The sequence below is a fragment of the Triturus cristatus genome, chromosome 11, assembly GCF_964204655.1.
Source record: "Triturus cristatus chromosome 11, aTriCri1.1, whole genome shotgun sequence".
Taxonomy (NCBI): Eukaryota; Metazoa; Chordata; class Amphibia; order Caudata; family Salamandridae; genus Triturus; species Triturus cristatus.
In genome coordinates this window covers 1,034,234,619-1,034,261,728 of record NC_140594.1, presented here as the reverse complement: position 1 = coordinate 1,034,261,728, position 27,110 = coordinate 1,034,234,619, and the positions used below count along the sequence as shown (strand labels likewise).

Sequence of the window (27,110 nt, the reverse complement as noted above, 5' to 3'; positions counted from 1 at the left end):
GGTGACGGCTGCAAGCTAAGGCGGCCATACCCCCAAGCCAACCGGAGGAAGGAAGGGCCAAGGCCGGAAGGAAAGAAGAGGGACCGAAGAGTGGGGGACCTGCGGCTCCTCCGTGAAGACCGCGGTCGTGGAGATGGCAAGGAGCCGCCCTCAGACGACGTCGGGGGAAAAAGCCACGATGCGGCGGCGCATCTCCGGCGAGGTGGACACCAGCAACCATTGAACCACTGGAGAAGAGGAGGCATCTGAAGAAGAGTCAACAACCAGACGTCAGCCCGGCGCCATAGAGTGCGCAACCTGAGGCAGGACACCGTCGTCGACCGACGCCGGAGGAGACGCCGGAGCGACATCTGACACAGCACACGGCGCAGGAGACCAGAGCTGGGCCGGAGCCGGGTGTCAAAGGGGCAGCGCCGCAACGGCGCCGACCTGACCTCTGACGAGGCAGCCGCCTGCGTGGAGGGACGAGGAGTCCCACGCCAGCCGTAGCGACGTCACCTCGGCCTCAGACAAGGCCGCTGCCTGTCCGAAGAACCGAGAGTGGCCCGGGGTGCGACCAGAGCCCCGGTGACCTCCCGCAAGACCACAGGGACATCGGCGGGAGTTTGCGTCGAAGCAGAGGCGCCGTGGTCTGAAGGAGGGACCCCCGAAGGGCCGCACCCCAACGGCACCACATCCTCCGAGCCTGGATCCGAACCAGTCGGCGCCGAGAGGGCCCCGCACACTGCAAGGTATCCGCTGACATCCCAGGAGGAGGAGGAGGAGAAGCCAGCGAGGCCTGCAAAGCCGCCGCATAGGTCTCCATCTGGACTCTGGTCGCCCCCACGCTGGGAAACGGCAGATAAGGGGACGGCACACTGGGCCGCACCACCCGCGGAGAGCCCACGCCCCAGACAAACTGCGACACTTACCAAGAGGTGAGCGGCGCTCTTGCGACCTGGGAGAAGATCGAAGACGGCGAGGGAAGCCGCGGGTCCGAGAACCCTCCGCAGGGGCCGGGTGAGAGGACAACGCCGACCAGGACACACGAGCCGAAAGAAGTTTCATCCGGCGCTCCCGTTGGAATTTCGGCTTCACCTGCTGGCACGCCTCACAATGAGTGGAGTCGTGGTGCTCCCCCAGACACCACATACAGATGGGGTGAGGATCTGTCACCGACATGAGGCAGCCACACGACAAGCAAGTTTAAAACCCGAAAGCATTCGCACACTGTTCCTACACACGCAGCAATAGCATAAGGGAAAGGCCTAAACAGGCCCAGAGCACAAACCGGATCCACGTTGCACGCGGAAAAGGAAAGAACTGACGTAGGCGCACCGGGTTGGGACATGTGACCTCGCTGGCGTCACGTACGCGGACGATGCCTGGGCGGAGTCGCGAGATGCTGTCCCCACAGCGCGCAGGGATGCTGGGCAAGAAAGTTTTCCGGGTCCAGTCTCACGCCTGGGGATAATTCTACGAGAAGGAATCTGCGGCTAGCAGACTATCAGATATTGAAATTCATTGATTTTGTCAAAACTTCAAGCTTCGTTACTCTCAAATTATATCAAATACAATACTTCGAATCTGAAAAATGGAGAGAATGCCACTGACAGTTGAGAGACCGGTCTCTACCAGACAGATTGCAGTTTAAAGTGCTAATACTCGAATTTTTACTTTTTTCTTAGAACCACTAAAGCCAAAAGCTGAATATCAGACTCCTACCAGCCCCTTCTTCACAGCACACGATTCTGTATAGTCCAATTCAATATACTTTGCAGATCCCTTCACTGCTTGCTAACACTATGTGAATTCGAAGACTTACATACTCTGGAAATAAAGCGTCTACAGTGTATGCGCCAATCCTGGGTCTATTGGTTTACGGGTGCAGGGAGGGGCAGCAGTAACTGTATCATCACAGAGTCCATTCCACTGCTTGACAGGATTCAAAATTCATAAATCCCCCTAATTCTCCATCAGTGAACTGATTACCCAAAGGAGTGACCATTTACACTTCTGGCAGATGTATCACTGGCAACTCTGTAGAATTGAAATGAGAGCCAAACCATTAGATACTAATGCATTCTAGCAGCACAGTCCTTGTTGTAAAAAGCATTTTCACTAAAGTCCCTTGTTTTTGTTATTTTACCACAACACATTGAGACTCAGATAGGAACACACGTAGGCCCATTCAGTGTGCTTCCACTCAAATGAAGAAAGTATGTTATTTTCCTTGAACCTAGGTTGTAGCTGATAAAGAGAACAATGTGCCAATCCCTTAACAGGATTAATGCGGACACATTAACTAGAACATTATCTGATCTTACCCGTTTCCATGTTTTCAGGATGCAGTGATGTCTGGTCCATTTGTGGTAAGTGTTCCTGTAATTGGTCAGAATGAAAACACAGACTAATTAGTAAAATGAAGCATCTAAATATTGTCGACAACAAAAACATATTAAAATAAGAAAACTGACCATGTACGAAAAGTTTAATTTCTTTAATTCAAAGAAGGTGCATCTTAAAAAAAAACATGTATTACCCTCAAACAAATTTAGCAGACTCAATGGCCAATGTACCACCATTATTAGAGTGGCCAAAGCCTGGTTCTATGAATGTTTACTAGGCCTAGAGATGGAAATTATGTAAAAGTACAGTCATTATTGATTTGTAGTGAGGAAACATCTCTTATTCTTTACTTTGTTTCCTACGAGTTGCGTTTAAAATCCTGTGGTAGAAAGTAAAGATTAATATGAACCAAACGCGGAGAAGTGGTATTTTGGACCTTTACTACACAAATTAAGCTACAGTCACATTAGAGCCCTTGTTTTGCTTTTCTGCGACCTACACCGAGACAATGCTGCAGTAATCACTGTTTACGGAAGTGAAACAATCTCCTGAACACCATTAGATGAAAGGTGATGTTCTTTACTACTACGCCACTGCTTTTTTACATGTTGGTATAAGACAGGGGCCTCTGATAGTTCAATGGCTCAGGCAAGCTATATTAAAGGGTAATGAGTTTCTAGTTCGGCGTATCATAAAAATGATCTCCAATTTCTATCTATCGACTGAAGTGGTGTAGCTTTGGTTCCAAAATCAGATATGTTTCAGAGACAGACCCTAATCAGGATTACATACGGACTCTGTCTTTACTGCGTCAAAATTGCAGGTTTCAGAGCCATCTGTAAGTCTGAACTCCGGATATCAGTCAGTGGAAAGTTGTTTACTACTGATCTCAGAATTTAAATCTATGCTTCAAGTTTTGTTGCCGCAGGAAATAGAATGTCCTTCCTATATTCTGAATCAAGTTCTATGAAATATTTTACGACTTCTTCCTTTTCCAGGTGCAGATGGATGGTTTTATTATCCTTATACGTTTGGAACTAGATATTATGCTGGTTGATAACCCAAACCAAAAGTTGAGTTTTTGCAGCAAACAAAGAAAATTATACCACTAAGCTTTGTGTTACAACACAGGCCACTATTTCTGATGAGATGATGCTGCTGATGATGTGGCTTGGCGTACTGTAGGTAAACAACATGATAGGATACGTCTCAGAGGTTGTCTTGTTGTCCTAAAGTATTTCAGTCAGGAGAATTTTTAGGTCACCTGTATCAAAATTTGCAAAAAGGCTGAGATGGCAGGTCATTGCTGGATTCCAGCAATATCAGCCAAATATTGTTGCCTCTGGAAGGCCTAGACATGGACTGAAAGAGTCTGGATACCTTTCAGCAAATGGAGAGGACGCTTGAACAAGTCCTTGCATTTTTTTATAGCTTAGGGAATAATCCATGCCTTAAGGAGGAGGTACAGACATCCAAAATAAAGCAAATAGATTTGAAATACAGTGCTTAATAAAGGTTGTTGGGCAGGTAGCCGCTGAAAGTTCGAAGCTTTTATTCTGCCAATGATTTACATACTTTCAGCACGCTCACAAGTTGAAAGATACTAAGAAGTTATGTGATGTCAAGTCGTGACTTTCTCCGGACCCCACGGCCCAGCTTCTCGGCCGGTTGGTGCCCAGCCGACCGGCGGCCATTTTCACTCGGTCCTGCGGGCCTCTCCGGGGTGCATCTCCCACCATGACTGCCAGGGGTGAACCCGAGAAGCGGAAGACCAAGACGTCTCTTCGCGGGGGACAGTTCCAGACAAATGTTATGGACGCCTACACTCAAGCCAAGGGATCCCCAGGGCTCTCCAGCAATACTCCGGAGGATGCTAGAGACGGCCCATCTGTCCCTGTCGACTTGTCCCTGCAGGACATTATGGGCGCCATTACCGGTATGAAGGAGACCATCGGCCAGCAGTATGAGGCCCTGGCTCGTAAACTTGACACGGTCGCCATCGATGTCACTTTAATCAGGGCTGACCTGTCCAAAACTAACGAGAAGGATAAGTCATTGGATTTGACGACCTCCAGCCTCACGGCCGATGTGTCGGAACTTCGAACAGACCTTGGCGCCCTGAAATCGGCAAACGACTTGATGTCCCATCGGTTGGATGAGTTTGAGAACCTGGCAAGACGCAACAACATCCGCGTCATAGGTGTTTCCGGAGAATCCCGAGACTCGTTCTGTTGACCTCCTGATCGAAGAGCTGATCCTCACCCATCTTGCCCCGTCTGGCCGTAGCAAGTTTTTTGCTGTGGAGCGTGCACATCATGTCCCGGGCAGTAAGCCTAGGCCTGGCGCTCCCCCGAGGCCTATCATCGCCAAGCTTTTCCATTTCAGGGACCGAGATGCGATCTTGCAGGCCTCGAGGGTGCACGGCCCGGTGAAATTCGAAAACTCCTCAGTCAATTTTTTCCCGGACTTCACTCAACAGACAGAGGATGGGCTTTCAGGGGGTTAAGCGACGTCTTCGGGACCTGAGCTTGAAGTATGCGATGCTCTTCCCTGCCAGGCTTCGAGTGGAACATGAGGAGCGGACCTTCTTTTTTGAACGACCGGACAATGTGAGTGACTGGTTGGATTCCCTGCCTGGTAGGGGCGATCGAGCGGGGCACTCTGGCGGTGCCGAGGGTGGTGAGCCTCCACAGAATTGACTTTTCGGTCCCTAACCTTGATAATCGGACATTACTCAGTTGGGTTCTACCTCTCTTGTATATTTTGTTTTATAGTAGCTCTCGTCTGGGTGGCGGGTGGTGGCTGGCCTTCCTCCTCCTCCGGGGTCTTTTTGTAGAATGGGATTGTTAGGGCGACAGGCACACTGCATTTTGGGGTGGTTTTACAGTTTGCAGGGGTGCAGGGAGGGGGGAGTTGTAACAGGTTTTGGTGGGGGTGTTTGTGTTTGGGGGTGCTTTTTTTCCTCTCAAGGCGGCATATTTGTTCTTTCTTTGTTTCCGGTGTCCTGCTTTCTGTGGGGAGACTCCTGCTACTTTTGTGGGGATGGGGGGTAGTGGGTTGAGGTTGCTAACTTGGAACGTCAATGGATTGGGGGATCGTATCAAACGGGGGTGTTGTACTACAATATTTGCGTCGTCTGGCGCCTGATGTTGTACTCCTGCAGGAAACGCATTTGGTTGGCAATGTGTGTCATGCTATGAATAGGTGGGGATACCGACTGGTTGCACACTCCGGGTTCACCACCGGTTCCAGGGGGGTCGATATTTTTGTTCGGTCTTCCCTCCCACTAGAGATTGACAACGTCATCCTTGACGACAGAGGGCGTTATGCCGCCCTAACTGGAAGGTGGGAGGGTAGGACCCTTTCATTAGTCACGATATATGTCCCCCCGGGCCTCCAGACCTCCACTTTCTCTGATGTTGGTCGGATGTTGCTGGAACTCCCGGATAGTCTTCTCTTCATGGGTGGTGACTTTAATGCTGTGCTATCCGGCGACCTGGATCGTCATCCCCCCAGGGCCCTTCCCGTTTCCCAATCATGGCTTGGTGGGTTCTTGGACACTTTTGGGCTGGTGGATTGTTGGAGGTTGATGCACCCGACGCAGTGTCAGTACACCTTCCACTCCGGGGCGCATGGGAGTCTCTCCAGGCTTGATTACTTCCTTATGCCCGCGGCCCAGGCCACCCGCATTGGTGAGGTTCGACACTTGGCCCGGGGCATCTCAGATCACTCCCCTGTGTGGCTGCATTTCGATACGGGGATGCAGGCCGCGGGGCGGATCGCCCCCATTAACCCTTGGCATCTCCGTAGCCCTAAGACTCGCGATAGCCTCCTGAAGTCGCTCGACCACTACTTCTTGGAGAACGAGGGGTCTGTCTTGTCCTCAGTGTCCTTGTGGGAAGCCTTTAAAACGGTCATACGGGGCCAGGCCCTCTCTTTAATAGCTGAGACCAAGAAAGCTAGGAATGGGGAGGTCGCGGGGCTTGAGGCTGAAATACTGGAGTTGGAGGCGGAGCTAGACTCGGGTGTTACTCATGAGGGGCTTCATGCCCTTAGCTTGAAACAGTTTGAATACAAATCCCTTGTCACTGATGCCGCCAAGACATTGTACAGGGAACAGCAAGGTAGACTGTATGATGTCGGGGATAAGGCGGGTAAACTGATTGCTTGGCTTGATAAGAAGGAGAGAGTGAATCGCGTGGTCCCTGTGCTTCAGAACCCCGATGGGGTGCGTGTGACTGACCCTGGCGAGATTGTGGAGTGTTTTGCTGACTATTTTCGTGTGATCTACTCCCCGGTGTCCGATAGAGATGTGGCTGACTCTTGTTCCCTGTTGAGGGATATTGCGCTGCCTTGTCTGTCTGAAGAGGATCGAGAATGCATGGATGCGTCGTTGTCAGCCGACGAGATTGCGGCCGCGATTCGTTCCCTTCGTACTGGTAAGGCTATGGGCCCCAATGGCTTGCCCATTGAATTGTACAAATTATGCCCTGATAAAGTGGCGCCGTTTCTCCGTGATATGTTTTTGGAGTCGCGTGAGCTCGGTTCCCTCCCTAGTGACCAACGTCTGGCTACCATAGTTGTGATTCCTAAGGAGGGCAAGCCTCGTGATCGTTGTGCCTCATACAGGCCCATTTCCCTATTAAACGCTGAACCGAAGATTCTTGCCAAGGTCCTCGCTAATCGCTTACTCGCTGTAATCTGTGACTTGATTCATCCGGATCAGTCCGGTTTCATTCCCCACCGGAACACTGCTCTCAACCGGCGGCGTTTGCATGGCGTTCTCGCCAGGGCGGAGTTTCTTTCCGAGCCGGCCATCTTGGCTTCGTTGGACGCCACGATGGCCTTTGACACGATCGAATGGCCATACCTCTGGGCCGCACTGGCGAAGTTCGGTTTCGGGCGGGATTTATTAGTTGGGTGAGACTTTTCTATACGGATCCGCTAGCTCAGGTTGTTGTCAATGGGAGGGTGTCCCAGCCCTTCGCTCTCGGGAGGGGCACTAGGCAGGGGTGTCCGTTGTCCCCCCTGCTCTTTGCTCTTGCTTTAGAGCCGCTCGCAGCCTGGCTCCGATGGGAACCGTCGATAAGGGGTATTCAGTGGGCCCCTGGCTTTGTGGACCGAGTCTCGTTGTACGCCGACGATATTCTCTTGTACCTCACCTCCCCGCGTGAATCCCTTAATGTCCTTTTTGATGTCCTCACTTCTTTCGGGAAAAACTCCAGGTTGATTATTAATTGGTCCAAATCTTGTGTGTATGTCATTTCCGGTGGCCTTCCCCCCCCCCCCCCCCCTGCCGAATAGGTTTCCCATCCAAATTTCGCAAACCGGTTTCAAGTACTTGGGGGTCTATGTATCGCTAGACCCGGCGGTCCGCCATGAGCATAATCTCCTTCCTCCTCTTCGGCGCTTGAAGTTGGATGTGGCCCGCTGGCGTAGGTTGCCGTTGCCGCCACTCGGTCGAGCGGCACTTTTTAAAATGATGTCACTGCCCCGATTTCTCTACGCACTCCAGAACTCCTTTGACATTATTCCGGCGGCTTATTTCCGGGAGGTAGAGGGTTTGCAGAGGAGGCTTATTTGGGATGGTCGCGCTCGTATAGCTCTCGCAAAACTGACTCTCCCCTGGTACGACGGGGGCATCGCGCTCCCGGATATCAGGAGGTATTATTGAGCCTCCCAGCTGTCCGCTATCAACCATGCTACTTACGCACCGGGTCCGAATCCGGCTTTCGAGATGGATAAATATCAGTTGCCTGGTGGCGACTTCAACAGAGCACTCTATTCTCGGGCGGCTGGGAGGAACCTAACGGGACCCACTAAGATTGCAGTACGTGTGTGGAGGGATGCTAATGTTGCCATGGGTTGGAATGAGCGCCTGACACGAGCGACCCCCTTGTTTGCGTCGGACGGATTGGGATGCCTCTGGACAACGAAAGGCTTTGAGAACTGGGATATGATTGGCATCAGCAGAGTGGGTGACCTCTGGGTGAAAGGTGTGGTCAAATCCTTTGTGGTGCTTCAGAGTGAGTATGAGTTGAGTGAGAGGGAGTTCTTCAGGTACGTACAGGTTCGCCACGCTCTGCTGTCGGCCTTTGGGGCAGGTACCACGATCCCCGCAGCTTCCCCACTCGAGGACCGTATACTTGATGGTCATCTGCCCGATAGTACGATTTCCTTAATTTATAAGAAGTTAATTAATAATCGGGCAGACCTCCTTGTGCGTCTTCGGGAGGCCTGGACCGGAGACGAGTTGGATGACGAGGACTGGCAGTCTGCACTGTCCTTCCCGAAGGAGGTCGCCATTCCGGCCCGTCTCCGTCTTGTCCAGCTAAAAATTCTTCGCCGTGTGTATGTGACGGGTCCTCGGTTGATTGTGATGGGTTTTTCTTCGGATGGGCTGTGTAAGCGCGGCTGTGGATTGAGTGCCACCTTCCTTCATATCCTTTGGGAGTGTCGCGAGGTCGCGGCTTATTGGCGCCGTGTGCATGCGGTGATGAAGGATGTCACTGGGGTCGCTCTGTTGCCTGAGGCTCGTCGATGTCTGCTGAATGTATGGGAGCCTAATGATTACAACGTTGCCCAGGCCCGGTGGGCGGCACTTGGGAACATGATTGCAAAGAGGGATATCGCGCAGCTTTGGGGTTCCCGACGGCCTCCCACCGTGTCAGTGTGGAAGGAGAACATGGATTGGTGCATGTTCAGAGAGAAGACGGTATATCTGGTTCAGGGCAAGCCTGGGGCGTGGGGTAAAATTTGGGGTCAATGGAACGCCTACCGAGGTAACATTTGTACGCCCCCTTTTGAAGATACTTCTGACATTCCTCTGTCCCCCTGATCCTGGGGTTCCCGGAATACTGTACTTGTTATGTGGATGGTTCTGACTTCCCCGCTGCCTCCCCTCCCCCCCGGGTTGACCTTATTGACCTCCTGATTCTTTATCTGGTATGGTGGGGTCCCCCCCGTCGGCGCTCGGCACCATTTAGATTGTTTTTCGCCTTGAGTTTTGTTTTTTGTTTGTTTAGTTCTCTTTAAAATTTAAAAATGTCTGTATCCTGTCTAACTTTTGAGTTGCCGAGAATAATTCTATATTCCGGCTGTGCCTTTGGAGATCAGTTGCTGCTCTGCGACGCTATGTAATTGACTAGCACAAACTAGCGGCCGGCCCTGGTGGTTGTAGGCCCATGTCTGTAATTTTGACTCTGCACAATAAAGTTTTTCAAAAAAAAAAAAAAAAATGTAGTTATGTGATGGGAAAGCTAACTGGCAGATGGAGCGATTAATATGGATTTGCACAAACTGGGTCTTTGATCCCTGCAATCATCTCATCAAAGAACCTGGTTAGGTCTTTGTAGTGTTCAGCTAAGTTCTGCCTTGGCTCCTGGTAGATTTTGATCTGTTTACCCACTTGGTTCTTAACCTCTCTGAACTGAAGGTCTTTGTCTTCAGAACTGCTCTGAGTCTCTCATAAGCAGGTAGTAGCACTGTTTGTCCTCTTGCATCACTGTTTTCCTATGGTGTTTGAAAAGAAGCTCTGTCCTTACAAGCACTGCATGATACATGATAAACCAGGTCATCTTTGGGCTGGTTTCGCTTTTTGAATTTTAAGGGAGAAAATGAGTCAAAGCCCATCTTTTACATATGCTCACAGATTTCCAGACCTTTCACAGGGGTAGATGAATGATTCCGGTTGACAGGATAGAAGAGTAAAGCACAAATGCAAACAAAAAGTGAAAGGTTTTTATCTAAAACATTATCTTACTCACAAAATAAAAAATAATTTTCCAACACTGGTCGGATCAGCAGAAATCCAGGAGGATAAAAAGATCGAAAAGAGTGAAGAATTAACAAATTTCTCGCAAGCAGCCTAGTCAGTGTGGCAAATAAAGATCTTCTAGTATGTATGGTACACCATGGCTGGAGGAATAATGTTGCTCCTACAGTGGTCACTGTGACTAAACTTTCAAGAACTCCTAGTGTTCCTAGCTAGCAATGAAAAAGGTTAAGAAAGGTAAGCAAGGGTTTAAAGGAAAAGCTAAATTCTGAAAGCACCACCGCTTACACAGCAGGTCTCAAATTTCATGCACCATTGGACTACAGCAATACATTGCTCTTTAGTGAATCTCAACACAGAAATTATGAAATTAATTCTAAGCAACGGGTCACTTACGTGCAATGTATGACGTCCACATTCTATACTGACAAGCTTGTGACACTTTTTGTGAACAAGAAGCTTACAGTTGATACATTTATATCCTTGACGGCCCAGCCCCCAAATTCGGTCACTGCAGATGGCGCAGTGCGCTCGCTGAAAGAGCAATACAAAAAGGTAGCATTATGCAAACAAAATAAAAGATTACTTAAATATTTTTTAGACCATTGGAATGTTGTAAGTTCCACTGAAAGCAATGGAGCGGCTGAGAGTTTACAATGGCCAACGTAAGCCTCCTGCCCCATCACTCACAGGGTTTATGCTCCAGCTATCCCCGTTTCAATTAGGACACACTTTCCTCAATATGTTGGGTGTTTCAATAACACACTTCACAAAGTTAGAACACAGAAAATAGGGCACCCACAAACAGATATAGTCCTCTATTTTGGACGGAATGCTAAGAACATGCTCGCCTATGCACTTACAAATACTGGCATCACTGCAGCTGCCCACCGCATGATGTGATTTTTACACATTCCAGCTTTTGTCAAAGAACTCTTATTGCTACATCTAAACCAGTTTAGGTTGAGCGTTTGCATATGTGATGACTGATCAGAATGGTTATAGTTAACTTTGAACGCAAGGTCTCCAATGAACCTTAAGTATGGCTTTTGTTCATTATGTTTTGAATGAAGGACAGACTAGTACTTTGAGTGGTTATGAAAGCTGGAATGAACACAAAGTGAAAGTGAATTGATGGCAGCAGGAGCATTCTGCCTGGTGGCTGCGTCATGCTCCCTTGCCTGTTAACTTACCACAATACTCTACTTTCTAGCCCCAGCATTGTACAGCACTCAGAGACTTAGTAGCTAGCTATACACATAACCATGAGCATATTTCATAGAAAGCTGTGTGAACAGCGGAGAGAAATGCTTTCCAGCATGAGCCAGTTCTATTGAAAAACTGGTCCTCAAGAGGCGGCCCATCAATCCAGCCAGCACTAAAACGAAGAACTTCAGACTGTCTAAGAACTGATTAAATAGTATAAGTAAAGGTGCTCAGCTCAAGACTGCTGCACAGTGCCACGCCACTATGAAATGGTTAGAGGATGAGAGGGAAACTGTGAAATGGATTCCAGGGGAAGCCAGGCTTCCCTCATGCTCCCGATCACATATTAAAGAGAGACTGAGCCTTGACAGCTGACCGATCAACATTGACTGTGGAAGCAGAGAGTGGTAGAATGACTGAAAGAATGCTAGTTTGTCTAAGGTCGACTGAAAGTATTCTGTGAAACGCAGAGAGAGGTTGTAGTCTATGAAATCAATTATATCTTACTATTCATGGATTGTGGTGCTAGTGCCAGATTAGCTTGTGTTTGGGACTTTGTCGGTGTGAGGTTACCTCTTCCAGTCAGTCATCAGATATGCCATGGTCGGAAAGATATTTGCCCCTTTACCACATACCACATGGAGCCCATTGGCCAATCCTTTATGGCAGTATTCAACATTAGACGCCTCGTCAGGAGTAGCAAGCGCTATATAAATGCATTTACAATGCAATTACAAAACATCAGGGTTTTTTAATTAAGAAATGTACTGAGGAGACACTAGTCTGTGTTGGCTATCATCCTACACTGTTATCACACAATCTACATGGCTGACAAGCAATAGGAAATTGGTAAATCATGGATTCTTCATCTTGTCAACAGCATTAGCTATTCAGGGGGCAATACAAAGGAGGATTTTGTTGTTAAAATAGAAAGTTAATAAGCACACTTCAGAGCCCCAACTTGTGGGTGTTCTTACCTGCATTTCAAAAAGCACTGGGCACTTTTTCACATTTACACTTTATTAATTTGGATGAAATTCAACCTACAATAAATGGGTATTTCTATTGAGCTGCCGATGTAGCTTTATATTACAGGTCCAATACATTATCTAACAACATGGACATGTAAATGAAATTAATTTGCCAAGGAACTGCGGTTTTAATTTATATATGCATTTACCCAGGTTCCTCTGGTATGATTTGAGTAGTCCTTGTTCATCTTTACCCGTTCGGCAGTAGGCAGTATCGTTGCATTAACAAAACAAAAAACAAAAAACCTGCTGCTGCTCATGTCACTAATTCCCATTCTTATCTTTATGGCATCCTTTTACTCATTCAGCACCATCTCTGCTTGGAGCATGTGGATATATGGATTACTGGTCCTTGTCCAATTATCTGTGCTGTCTATATGCTACACTGGTGCAAAGTAGCTGCCTATTGCGTCGTTCCCCACAACACAATAACCGCACATCTCTGGTCATCAAACACATGAAACCAGGGTCTACATAAGCTTAAAACAAATATGCTACTCTTCTAATCACACTTACTTCAATGTGAAGCTTGCTATACCTATATATAAACACTTCACTGCCCCCACACTATATAAACGCTACAATACTATAGGTTATACTAACAAAGTTAAATCATTGTTTTAAAGGGCTCTTCATTTAAAATCAAATTTTAGAGCGGTCGGAAGAGTACAACTATTACCATGATAGTCCTAAATCATATTTAAGAAACTGATCAGCCAAACTTACCCTATTGAATCTTTTTGCCTGGAAAGTGTGTCCATTCGCACAGTAAAGCTTTCTCCATCTCCGCGCACCTCGCCTATAAATGGACTCTAACAAGAAAAAAAAAAACAGCATGCATCAAAGTCACAGCAAGGTGAGAATATTTTCTGAAGAGAATGCTTTTCAATAAACAAATGATAATACTAAAACAATGAACTGGCGATTTACAGCATAGCATGAGTTCTGCTAGACACCCACTCCCACCTAACCCATTCCCTTAAGGACAGTGTCAGCTTTTTTCTTGTCAAGAATCTTCTAAATACAAACTGTGCAATTTTGTTATAAAACACAGGTTTGCATCTTTTAAATTGCTAGCGAATACCACTAATAGTTCTGGGGAAGGGATCCTAACCAACAGGAACCATTTGATAACTATCTGCTAAGGAGAAATCCCTCAATAAATCTGGAGTGTTCTATTTTTCAGATCATTGGAGAATACATTAAGTCCATAAATGGACTTTCCTTTTCAATTTGATAGCTATCAGATGTTAATGGCTTTTGGTCAAAGGATAACATCTTCTACGGATGTAGGTAATGAACAATGGAAAACACAATATCAAAAGGATAAGTCAATTAATCATTTGTCACATTCTACGGTATGTATTGTTGAAAATAATCTATTATAGAGAAGTAACTGCTTACTATCTTCTCCGGGACAAGGCATACCAGGCCTTTCAGGCACACAGGAGAACACTGCAAACAGAAAAACAAAGACTGTATCAGCTCTGAAATCATCAAAAAGACAGACTTAAAAGCACTTGTTCTGCATAAAACGTCAACAAGAATGACTTTTCGTAACCTTCAATATTTTATGGATGAATCTTCAATCACTTTACTGTGGATCAAAAAAACAAAACAATAAAAATTGAATTACATAATTTTCTTAGAAAACAAAATAAAGTCCCTCGTCAAAAAAACAAATCAGTCAAAACAGAATTCTAGATTTTCTGTGCGTACGGAATTCAGCCTTGGGCCTCAGAGCAGAAAGATTTTATCAAGTGCTTTGAGGCTCTACTTAGAAATCAGTATCGGTCAATATGAAAACATCCCACACCTTTATTTACCTGGCACCTATTTTTAACCTGTTCAATAAACACATTTCAACCACAGCTAAAATAGCTGACTTACAAGAGTGTAGAAAGAAGAGTGCATTAGTGTGTCAATGATGCCTTGCTTCTGCATGCATTTCCTTTATTTGAGTGTCTTTTTTTCTGCCACAAGCCCAGAGTGCCTGTCTACTGGGAGTCTCCTGAATCACAATGTCACAGATGGAATGGAGGGAGGGGGGGAAGGGGTGGGGGCGGAAGAGGACGGTAACCTAGGAGTATTAATTACTCCCATTTCAATTTCTGCTCAAAATAAAGGATTGCCTGGAATTGTGAGTCTCCATTTTCTGTACAAACATTAGATTTCACGTTCCTGAAGACAGTTTTCACTTGTTACCTGGACTGCAGAATCTCGAACGCAGGAGAAGCTGAACTACACCAAGGTTCTTTAAGGGCAGACAAGAGGCTAATGTGCCTGTTCATGCCTAATGTAGGAAACTGGAATTTTGTTGAAGTTGTCTTCCCACTTTTTGCCCCCTTTAGAATCACTGGATGCTTGTTTTCAACTCACAGTGCACAGAGGTCTGCTAACCAGACCTCCGTGCCGGTGCTCTTTCCCCTAAAACAAGTAGAGTCTAGCTGTAACCCAACTGGCATGGACTTTAGCTCCCCTCCGGTACTTGGGGCATGTGTACTAAAGAGGGTCCCTAAATGCTGCAGCATGTCTTATCCCACCCTAAGAGATCCCCACACAAATTGCATGCACACTCGCTGTGTGTCATGCCAAAGTAATCTCAAGTAATATATGTAAGTCGCCCTTACAGCAGGCCTTGTATCCTTAAGGTAGGGTGCTTATATTACATGTGAGGACATACCTGCATGAGCAGATATGCCCCTGTACTGTCTATTCCAATTACTAGATGGAACAAGTGAAAAGGGAAGCCATCTTAAATTTATGCACTGGTCATTACGAGTTCCCCAGCTACAGGATGGCTTCACTGAAAATACTGGTGTTTGGTATCAAATACCTTGTCTCAAATCTGGACAGATGCCAGAACTAGATTTAATATGACATGCACTCAGACGGCACTTTGAAAGTGCCCCCTGAAACCTTACGAGTCTTCTAGTGTGCTGCCTGCTGGATCCTTCCAGCCTGCAACCCCACAATGCATTTCTGACCCCCTGCAAGTGAGAGCCCATACTCTCCGGAACAATGCCTGCTCTGGCAGGAGGTGTTATCACCTCCTCCAGCAGAATGGCTAGTATATCTGCATACCAAGGCCAGAGGTTTCAAAGCCTCTACAGCCTTTGATATACGACCTTGGCTTCCCTCTAGACCTGAAAGATGCCGCCACCTGCCCCGAGGCCCATTTGGCACCAGGACAGGTGGGAAAATTAGCTATGCAAGTAGGCTTGTTGCATCACCAGGCTAGTCACACCCCTAAGGTGGGCTGCCTGATGTGCTCGACAAAGGAAGGGTTAAACCATCTTGAATTTGGTGGCATTAGGAACTCTGGGACAGGGTTGTGCCCACTCCCCACAGGTGGTCATATATTGGCAGTCTAGTGACCCCAAGGGTACGTAGCCCATTGGTGTAAGAAAGTGGCTCTGTATATACTGTTCCCAAATAGGTACAGTGTGCACAGAGTCCACAGTCCCCAGAGGTTTGACAGAGGCTAAAGTTAGATATAACCTTACTCTCTAAAGTGGTAGCTTGGTCAAGCAGTAAGGCAGTATCAGAGGACAGTGTAAAGCATTTGTTGTACACAGTCAGTCAGCAAATGGTCTCACACACTCAATAACTGAACTCTAGGCCAATGGTTTGTATATAAAAATATATGGTTGTTTTATTTTAGAACCAACAATAGGTATCAAAATATACTTTCTCCAAATGAGATGCTTTAGATAAATGCTTTCACAGTAGCTACAGTTGTTGCAATGGGCAACACAATTTCAAACACAATTATACATTGAGCTCAATGGGAATTTCTAAGTATATTCAATTAGTTACTTTTTGGATTACTTTTCTTACACCACAGGACTGGATCCAAGGTTCAGTCCTGGGACATTTCCTGGAAACAGGTGAATAACAACGTTTTGGTTACAGGTATGATTTTTAAGGAATATTATTGTATTTTAAAAGTTGACAGAAGAAGTTTTGGTGAAAACCAGGCAATGTTATCCTATGGAGGAAAATCAAGTTAGCGGTAAGTACAGTTGTAATTACTTTTCAGGGTCAGTGCTGGGCACCAAGATCCAGCACTGGGATCTCTCCTGATAACAGGTGAGTAATTTCGTTTTCGTTATTCGGCTGATTTTAGACTAATATTTTAAAGTTTCAAAACTCGACACTTTGACTGGTTTCAATTGTAAATTCTTCTATGTTACCCTATGGAAGAAAAGTGAGTTATCGGCTTTTGGGTAAGTATTCGACTGGCAGAGTTAAGGTTCTGGGCATAGACTCGGGGGTCTACCAGGGTCAGGTAGGTACAGTAGTTACACCTTCAGCGGCACAGGGGCAACCGGGTGCAGAGAGAGTTAGGCCCAATGTTATCCTATGGCGGGCAGGGGGGCTTTAGTTGGTGGCTGCTGGCAAACAGGCCACGCGGCTGTGGGAGCTGGGCTTCTGGTCACTTGCTCAGGGCAAGTGGGCAAGTGAATTAGGATAGAGGTTGCACTCCCAGGGGCACTGGGGCGGCTGGGTTGCAGGGTGCTTTTGAGCAGTCGGGCGCTCAATGGAGAAGCTCAGTGACGAACAAAGGCTGCAAGCTCGGGGACAAAGATTCTTCAGGTGCGACCACCACTTCGAGAGGTAAGTTGGGAAGTTGGAGGATAGGTAGGCACCCAGGAGCTGGGCACAGGGGTCCGCAGGGCACCGGGTGCAGGGGTGTCTTTTCGCGTCGGGAATTCTTACCCTCAGCTGGTCGCGATTGGGGGGGGGGTGGGTCCCTGGTGTTGAGGCTGCATGCGTCGTCAGGAGCGCCGAGGAGGGTCCTTGGGTGCTGGATTCGGGGTCAAAGTCGCCGGGGGGATGTCCTCTTGGTCTTTGTCCACTCCGGCAGAGCCAAGGCTTGGCAGGTGCAGAGTGTGCAGGAGCCGCGGTTCCTGGTTGGCACCAGGGGCTTGTTACTTGCTTTGAGCAGAACCACTGCTCGTGGGAGTTTCAGTCTTTAAGAGTCACAAGGCAGTCAGGTCCTCTGGGGTTTTTGAGGTTGCGGACCACTGGAAACGCCGCGGTTTAGCAGGATCGAGGGTCGACAGGCCTGTAGGGCTGGGGCCAAATCAGTTGGTGTCTTCCTCTTGTTAGCAGCTGCACGGCAGGTCTTCTTGTTTCTTGATCTTCTTGCTTGTTTCGGATTCGGGATCTGAGGAAGGAAGGTTCAGGGTGCCCCTAAATACTACATTTAGGGGCTTTACAGGTAGGTAAAGGGCAGGGACCAATGGGTCCCTTCCCTGGGGTGGGTACACCCCCTATCCTGCCACTCTCCTGTGGGAGGGGGCAGTAGTCTAGTCCTGATTTGACAGGGCTCCCCATATTCAAGATGGCGAGAGCCCGGAAATGTGCTTCATCTCGCCTCCCCCACCTGAGGGGTGGGGTTGGCAGAGGCTGGCACACCCCCTTTCCTCCCTTGGGGTTTCCCGCCAGAGTGGGAGTCAGACCCGGTGGGGGCCACTTGCTGAGTACAGCAAGTTGCCTGGAGAAGCTCACAAAGGTGGCATGCCTTTGAAGCTTCCCCTGCCCATCCTGGGGAGGAGACCTGGCACCTCGCCCAGGATGTGCATTGTTGCAGGCCCAGGAGAGCGGATGGCTCTCTACCCAGGTGTCCAGCAACATGTCTGCTGTGTGGCAGCCTAGGCAGCCCCACAGACAAGACGTGGATTGTAGGTTTGGTTCAGGGGGCAACTCCAAGTTGCCCTCTGTCATGCATTGTACATTAAATCCCACACTGGCATCAGTGCCGGTTTAATATGCTGAGAAGTTTGATACCAAACTTCTCAGCCTTCAGTGTTGCCATCATGGTGCTGTGGAGTTCGTGTTGACGACCTCCCAGCACCATATACTCTTAATGGCAGCACTGCACTTACAGTGCCCAGGAATGGCCCTGGGTACTGTAGGGGCACAGGGCTCATTCACCTGTACCCACACCACTGGCATAGGGCACCCAGCTAGAGGGGTGATTGAGGTATGCCAGGGCAGTGTGTGTTGTGGGCATGGCACACAGGGATGTGTGCCATGTGGACTCTCTGTTTTGTTATGCACCAAGACACTCAGCCTGCAAAGGCAGTGTGTGTGGGTGTCAGGGTACAGGGCCTCTAAGGGTGGCACAATAAGTGCTGCAGCCCTTAAGGGCCTTCTCTGGTCACAAGGCCCTGGGCACCTAGGGTACCATTTACCAGGGGCTGACATGTGGCCAGAGATGCCAATTGGGTTTAGGCTTCATGCAGTTTTAGGGAAGGAACATAGGTCCTGGGTACCTGATTGGCAGGTGCCCAGGGCACACTCAAAGTACAACAGCAATTCAGCAAAAGGTGGGGGCATACCATACAAGAAAGATGGCACTTTCTCACAACTGGCTACTACCTTTCAATCCCCTTAACACCACTAAAATCAGTATTTTGGTGTCCGCAGACACCAGGAACTCAGATTCACCTGAGCACAAGAAGAAGAGAACAAAGAATAGCCGAAAGAAGTGAGAACTGTGGACTACCGGTAGACTATGCCTACAAACCCTGCTTGCCTGCTCCGGTCCAGACAGTCACGACAAACCCGACTCGTCCTGTAGCTGTGCATCTTTCGAAAGCCTCGGAGGGCCACCAGCACTTAGCCAAGCAATCAGCATCTCCCACGAAGTGGAGGAGCTACTTCCCTGTAGCCACCGACCGCAATGTCCGATTCCACGTACTGCTGACCACCGGGTCCACTGACGCAGGAGCCGCCCAGGAGGAGCTCACCATTCTCCTAGAGGTCAGATCAGTCTCCCTACCAAGTTTGGAGATGCCAAGATCCCAGGAGCCACCCTACACCAATACCTGGGGTGCTGGACCCCTTGCAGTAACCAAAGCTTGTTTGAAGCCCAATCCAGTCTCCAACACCGCAAAGTCCGACCAGCTGACGAGGAATGTCTGCATCACAAAGGCCAGCACAGGGAGTTGCCCAGCTGTCCTATTTTGTCCACCTCTGCAGGCCTGAGCGAGAACTGAGAGTGCCTACAACACACAGAAACAGTGGACCAAATGTCTCTGCACCCAAGCGCCCCGGGCCGGGTCCACGAACACAGACTATACCCTCCTGCGACCCTCAAAAACAGAGCCACCCAATGGGAGATCCCGGACATGTCCCCAAGTCCCCCTCTGCAGCCTGTTTCTAGGTCCCCCACCTGGTCAATGGAGTAGTGTGCAAGGCTACCAACCCATCCAGCACCTCTGCACTCGGACACTCCAGGGCAGGTAAAATCGAACTGCTGGCGGCTCTTGTGACCTTGACCCTCTACCACCTTAAGTCCAAGGGGGAACCAACGAAATAGGATTGCAAATACTTGTATGCAGTATATGTTACTTCTCCATAGAAAAGCATTATCGCATAAAGGCGCATTAGTGCGACATTTCTGAATAACTGAAAAAAATGTATAACTCAAAAAGTACTTAACTGATAACGAAGCTTTTGGTGCTAATTTATATAAAAATACCAGTTATTTTTCTAAATTGGTCACGAGTTTCTTCTTGAACGTGTATATCATTTATTGACTGTGTGTACAACAAATGCTTAAAGCTACCCTCTGATAGGCCTAACCTGCTCGGCCACTCTACCATAAAAGAGAGCATTTAGGATTATTAATTTTAAACCTCTAAGCCAATAGGGGTTGTCTGGACTTACTACATAGTGTACCTCTTTTTAGTACACTACATGAAAAGCCAGCTTCCCACACCTAGGATATCAGCACAAACAGACATAGCAGGCATGGGGATTTAACTAATGTCTCAACCTAAAAAGCTAAATGTAAGCTAGCTACGCGTTACCCTGCTAGGTGAAAAGCCATCTTCATCCTGAACATAGCGAGTGAAGGTTTTGAAGGACACCCAGTATTTCCATTGCTAATTAAATATTTTCATTTAAGACAGGGACTTTATCAGCCCCATATTAAACAGCTAACCGTACTGGCCTTATAAACCCATTATTAAAGAGTTTCAAAGAGCCAGTACAATCGACATTTCTACCATCGTCTCAGTCATCACTAATCGCTATCTCTGAAGAAAAATGATTATCTTTACATTTAACTCCAAAGAAATCCATACATAAAACCACATGCAGGTCAACTCCAACCAGGACAATGCCATCTCCTGACCTTCAATGCTAATCCATCATCAAAATTACAGAATTTAACAAGCTTTATAACGGAGCACTTTATGCATATGTAAACCTAGATTTCCTCTTGTATTGCATCCATGCATTGTGGAGTCAGTGCAAGAACCATCACATTTTTTTGTAAATTATTACCCTAGCCCTCCCAAATTAAGAGGGAGTAGTGGAGCCCCAGGGAATGCAAGGAAGAGCACTTGTGGGGTGTCCAGTGCGAGTACATGTCTAACAAGGGAAGACTTCTGCGTTAAGCCTGGTGCACTCTGCGGCCACACTGCCCAGTCTACCTGGAAATAAGTGGTGATGGGAGAAGCTGGGTTGACCCGGGTGTGCTCCCAGGGCGGAGGTAATTTTCTGTTTAAATGTTCAAGGAAAGGTAATGCTGCCCTAGAGTTGAGGAGATGGGGTGGGTAGATAACTGCAATTGCTTGTCTTTTGTCTCACTCTGCCGTCGCTTCCTTCCTTCAGGCTCCTGCGTGTGATGCGGAGATGGTTCTCTGCCGTTATAGCATGCTTGGAATGCCAATGAAAAGTTGCCCGTCTACTTTAGTGACCACAATTTGACAGATCAGATGGGATGGGATTCGGTTTCTGAGGGGAGTGTCCATTGTAAGGTGCTATATATTTGTGGCACAGTGCATGTTGTTTTCTGGTCATGGTTTTCAATAAACACAGACTTGAATCTAAATGTAATGATGCAACACATCCATATAATCAAGTATGGTTTCTTTGTATGTCCCTGGATAATAATCCTTAAATTGCGTCTCGGACATGGCTGGTCTCCTAGCATGCTGCGTATGCCCAAATTAATTTCTACCCCTTCAGGCTGCCAATTAAAGGAACACCCTCCTCTCTTACTATTTTATCTGCAGTTCGAATTCGGTTATTTAAGCCTTTTTGCGTTTAGAATTCTATTTTGCAACATATTTTTCAATTTGTTGTTTTGGAAAACGTCCCAAATACATTCAATTAAATAAAATAAACCAATGAAGATCGCTATGTTATTTGCATTTTAGCCCTGCTGCACAGATTAAATTTGTTGTTTTCATCGATCCCACACTGCTTTCACAAAAGACTCCCTAAACTTAGGGTATTGAGTGTTTGCCACAATAGTCCAGTATAGATAGAGTCCAACACTCGCTTGAAGTCCATAAATGTCAAAAGCAGGAAGTCTTTAATTTCACATATTTGACACCCATGAATTGAAGCGACAAGCCCCATTTCCTTGAGTCACAGTCTCAGAAGAGATGTCACCCGCCGACACATATTCCTGCCCTCTGTTAAAAAGTGCTATGGAGCGAAGTAGAGCCACTCGCTAAACAATAACTATGTCCAGAGGGATCCCGTTGGCTGGGAAGAAGGGAGATCTGTGTAACTCTAGAATATGGCTAAATGCCCTAAATGAATGTCCTAAACCACCTGGACTTCAAGATCGCCGATACCTACAACTGAAAGATTAAGTGGCAGAAGTCACCTTATCATGCAGGTTTCAAATAAGCAAATTAAGGACAATCATGCCTTGTCTTACAGCAGAAAGATGTTTCATGCAAGCTTCTGTGCTAGTGGCATCACAATTAGGTTATAACCAAGGCACAGCTAATCAAAGGTCTGTTCTGCAAGATGTATTTCTTTCAATCGGACAGCAGAACATTGGTCATTCTCACAAGAAAGAAACTTATAGTAATATGAACACTACAAAATTAAATGTACCTAACCGCAGGATTCCTCGCCTCTACATACAGTACATTATGTTTCACAAAAAAACAGAGTTTCAAGTTCTTTCCGAAGAAACACTATTGGAGGGGCCTGAGGCCCAGAAACAATGGCATCTGCACAAACAGATTTCAACACCGTATCCCAACACACTGACCAACAGGCTCCACCAGATTGGAGCTGAAGGAGCAGCCCTCATGTGGATTGCATCACAGGAAGAACAGAGAAAATCATCCTCCCTACTCCTCGCTCCCTAACATCAGCAGTGGGGTACCTCAAGGCTCATCCCTCAGTCCAACCCTCTTCAACAAATACATGACCCCCTCAGGCCAACATCGTCAAAAGCCACGGACTCAACATCCTCTCCTACACTGAACACCCAACTCATCCTCTCTCTAACTAACATTCCAAGATCCATCAAAGGCAAGTTCCAAAGATGCATGAAAAATGCTGCCAACTGGATGATCACCAACTGTCTCAAACTCGACACAGACTAGACAGAAGTACTCTTCTTCGGGAAAGGCAAGAACGCACACTGGAACAACGAATGGTGGCACCGGAACTGGGGCCAACCCCGATACCCACCGGACACACCTGTAACCTTTGCATCATCCTGGACAGTCAGCTATCCATAAAGAAGCAAGTCCGCGCCATCGCCACCGCCAGCTTCCTCATGCTCCGTATGCTCAGGAAGGTTTTCAGATATCTCCAGACCAACACCAGGCAAACTGTCATGCAGGCTATTGTCACCAGCAGACTACACAACGGCAACACCCTCAGTGTAGGAATAACAGCCCAACTCATGAAGAACCTTCAGACAATTCAGAACACAGCAGCCAGGCTCATCCTTGACCTCCCCAGACAGAGGCACATAACCCCTCACCTCAGGAAACTTTAATGGCTACCAGTCATGAAGAGATGCCAGCACTAGCTACTCACCCACGTGTACAAGACATTACACAATGAAGGACCTGCCTACCTCAACCAATGTGTGACCTTTCACCAGCCCACCAGGAAACTCTGGTCCGGATTACTCACCCTAGCTGTCGCCCGTCGCATCCGCCAGACAAACTGCCCCAAGTCAAGGTTTACGCACTGGGGAAAAGTTAAATTTTCAACATAAATAAATTGCTTATCTGTAACAATAGGTTGACACCTTAAAGCTATATACATTGATGTTGTGTGTAATTCCACCAGAGAGTGATCGGGTTCAGACAATGTTTACTTGAAAAATTAAGAATTTAGAGTATCCACCATAGGTATGGCCAGAATGCCTAATTTTTAAACCAACCTGAAGCCAAGCATTTTTCTATCTAAGACGCCATCTTCAGAATGTCTTTTTCGTCACATTGATTTTGTAATAGAGGAGTGGAAAAGGGTAAGCTTTAGCACCTGTTTGTATTATGTACTTCTATTTTCATTTATAACGGCCAAATTCCAGAACCAAATCTAGCATCAAGGCGCCTACAATCATTACCCATTACAATTAAAACAAAATCAATTACCCAAAACATACAATTAAAAGGTTATCTTGACAATTATGCCCACCACAAGAACAACGCACTAAAGAACTGTCTAAACAGTTTTAAGTCTCAACAGTACTTCTTAAAGATATAAGGCTAAAACATTCCATTTCAGTTGATGTTTAAAGCCTATAAATAGGGTTGTTCAGCTTACCAGGGCAGAAAGCTGGTTCCACAGCATAACTGCCACCACATCTACCACCTATTTTGGAAACAAGCAACACTGGGTTGGTTTGATTCGAATCGGCTTTGCAGCCTCAGGTTTTATTTGGTTTAATAAATTGGAAGTGATTAGACAAATGTAAGGTTGCCATGCAACAGTTAGATTTAGAACTCCTACACGATACCCTTAATCTGGCCTGGATTTTCACTGCACGATCACCAAATTAGTTTGCACATGCATTCATGTTTAACAGCCCCACGTGTCACGAGTCGTTTCATTTTGGGTATGTTGGGGCTTAGCCATTGAGTTTTGGGGACTATTTAAATACACCACCAAGAAACAAAAGATGCTGGAAAACACACAATTTTGAACGAGAGCTACATGGTTGGCCAACCCTAAAAGGGACCTAGCTGTAGATAAACTGAAGGCCTAAATGCGAGCTTTTTCAGAGGAAGTGTCCACGGCAACTGGCTACTCAAATGCCAGTGATGAAGAGGGAGCAGGACCCAATACCAACATTCTAGAACTGCCATTATTTAAACAGAGATTAGCTAACATCGAGATTTTCATAGGTAGCAGACAAGCCAAAATCGAAACAATGTCCGCAGAACCCTCTTAAAGATCCTGAGAAACTATGTGTCATTGACGTACATCTGAAGCCATGGACTCCAAAAATCCTGTTAATGACCATATAAGCATTAAATAGAATGTGTGAGGTTGCAGATCCCTATGGAGCAATACACCTTAAGGTTTACATGTTTGGCAAAAACTGCTGTAGATGGACCGATAACAGATGTCGATTGGAACAAACGGTGTAGTCCAGGACCTGGTACACATCTGTAAATCATTATAAGCCCATGTATGAAACAGTACACAGTCTTCAGGTTCAACAGCTAGACACGGTTCTAAAACAATAAAATCTACTGACTAAAACTTAACAGCATTTCTGGTAACTGATCCTCAATACACACGTTACTCTTAAGGAAACTATAGTCACAGTTCAGCTATTCAAGTATGAGGAGAATTTTTTACACCATTTTTTTTTTTACCAAGAGTACAGGTGTAGCGAAGGGCCCATCATTAACATGTTTTCTAGGATCTAAAGTAACCTTTAGATAGTGCGAAAAAATAAATAAACAAATAGTTCCTCAATCACATCTGGCACTAATAAAGTGCAATTAATATGTGCTTAGTCCATGCTCCACAAAAAGACATGAAGGTGAAACGTTGTACGTACTTTTCCACAACTTACTCAATGTATGTACAGTCCCTATGACCCAGGTGATCATTAACTATATTGAAAATATGAACATTGTAGATAACCAACTATCTGAAAATACAGAACAGCTCAAGAGACTAACAGCGAATTGGACCCTGGTTGGCGAGGATGCAGGTATGGATCCACCAGCAAAAGATGTGCCTCAATGCCACCAAAAAAGTGTGAAAACTTCGAAGTAAGATAAGTGTCCAACCTGGCCTTTATAGGTCAAGTTAACAGTCGTAAAAGTCTTTAAATTTTATGCCAACTAAGGGTTATCTTTCTCCTGCTGACCTTTTCAAACTGGGTCATAGATAAAACATCCAGACTCGCCTACCGCAATGCCATCCACAGCAATCTAACAGCCAAACATATTGCCAAACTGCAAAAGGCTCCGAATCATATCATGTCCTCTACTTAAGCCAGCGCTCATACACCACATCATACAAAATATAGAGGGCTATCAATAAAAAAAGATTAAACAGTCTAAATCCTTATGAACGGACCGGTCCGTATGCCTTAACATACAAGGCAGCAGTCCACCTCAAATACATGTTGCAGATGTACCAGTCAAAAAGATGCCCAAGATTGAGGTTCTTGAATTTACTTGCCACTAAACAGGACAATTATATGTAAAAAGATCTCAAACCACAATACTTGCTTACCACCCACCTATGCTTTGTAGAGACTTGAAGAACCCCCAGAACTGATGAAAGAATTGAAAACATCCATTTTTCAGTAGACCTTTGAGTAAAGGGGTCGTAAAAGCAGCCAGCATATGCTTCAGCCTGTACCTTCACCATTTCTGGCTGTTTGATTCTAGAACACCTACTAGCTGCCTCTGGAACAGTCATTGTTGACAACACACCAAGCCACTGGTGTCTGGGGACTCGTCCTACTATGGCTCTGCAAACTGTCCACACGTCATGCAATCAAGGCATCTCATGGAGGTAGAATGCAGAGAAGAGCTCAGAACCATCAGATACAACAACATATTGATCAGACGAGGGCTCATCTTTTAGCTAAAAGAAATACTTTAATCTTACAACAAAATACTATTCAGATCAATTGGAGTCTCTGTGGCAGGGTTGAAATCTTACTCACGATCTTCAATGAGATTATACACCCCTTACCTTACCCTGTCCACACTACAGATATTTTTTAACCAGGTATACTGTTGTAAATACTTATCTGACTGTTTATGTTAGCCATTTAATAACTGATAATGGCACTCAGCTTACTTCACATAGTATGTGCACGTTTTTATCCTCTTGTGGTGTAACACATCACCGCACTTCACTTTACAATCCCCAAGGGAATGGGGTTTGTGAGAGAGCCAACAGGGTTGTCAAAGGAATCATACAAATGTCGTGCACATCTGGTGGTTTTGCAGATGAAATGGTACAAGATATGTATGGGCATATCGCACTACATCTCATGATTCGCGTGGAAAGTCTCCATTTGAATTAATGAGAGGTAGACGTCCTGGTACTAAATTGAATCCATCTTGGATTAAAAACAGGGTGTGCAAAACTTCAAAAGGGAGCTGTTCTCTTTCATCTACCATGTCTATTTCACCAGGGGATTTAGTGAAAGTTAAACCTGGCAGAATAACCAAGGGACTCAATAATTTTAGAGGTCCCTATAGAGTTAAGGAATCTTTCCAAAATTATGTTGTACTAGATAATGGTGAGAGGTGGAATCTGAGGAGAGTGGCCTTGTATCAAAAGTCTAGTGTGGGCAACACTTCTACTAGGGGTGACTCGGACTCCATGTCTAACTCGGGTTATATGCTATCAATTCCTTGCGACATCACTCCATCTTCTTCGAGTTCTCTGAGGGAGGAAGGTGGTGGAGATGCTTTTCAAAGTGTAAACCATTAAGAATGTTCTACGTCGGTAGAACCCAGAAATGCAAGATTTCGCAGACCTCCTGCGTATTTGAATGA

At 46.5% G+C, this 27,110-nt stretch overlaps 1 protein-coding gene across 2 annotated transcripts in view; it reads right to left on the bottom strand.

Annotated features, from left to right (window-relative positions):
* PRKCI (protein kinase C iota) overlaps nt 1–27,110 on the bottom strand; it is a 238,358-nt gene that overhangs the window by 160,911 nt on the left and 50,337 nt on the right. The window contains exons 1-5 of one of the 2 annotated variants that reach the window (XM_085635236.1): nt 23,257–23,314; nt 13,744–13,794; nt 13,066–13,151; nt 10,499–10,636; nt 2,307–2,361 (exon numbers count right to left, since the gene is read on the bottom strand). In XM_085635236.1, the coding sequence (XP_085491362.1) occupies nt 2,307–2,361; nt 10,499–10,636; nt 13,066–13,151; nt 13,744–13,765 (301 nt within the window). In that variant the 5' untranslated portion in view covers nt 13,766–13,794; nt 23,257–23,314. Of the gene's footprint in view, nt 1–2,306; nt 2,362–10,498; nt 10,637–13,065; nt 13,152–13,743; nt 13,795–23,256; nt 23,315–27,110 lie in introns of those variants that run through there. The other variant, XM_085635235.1, reaches the window with a different exon arrangement.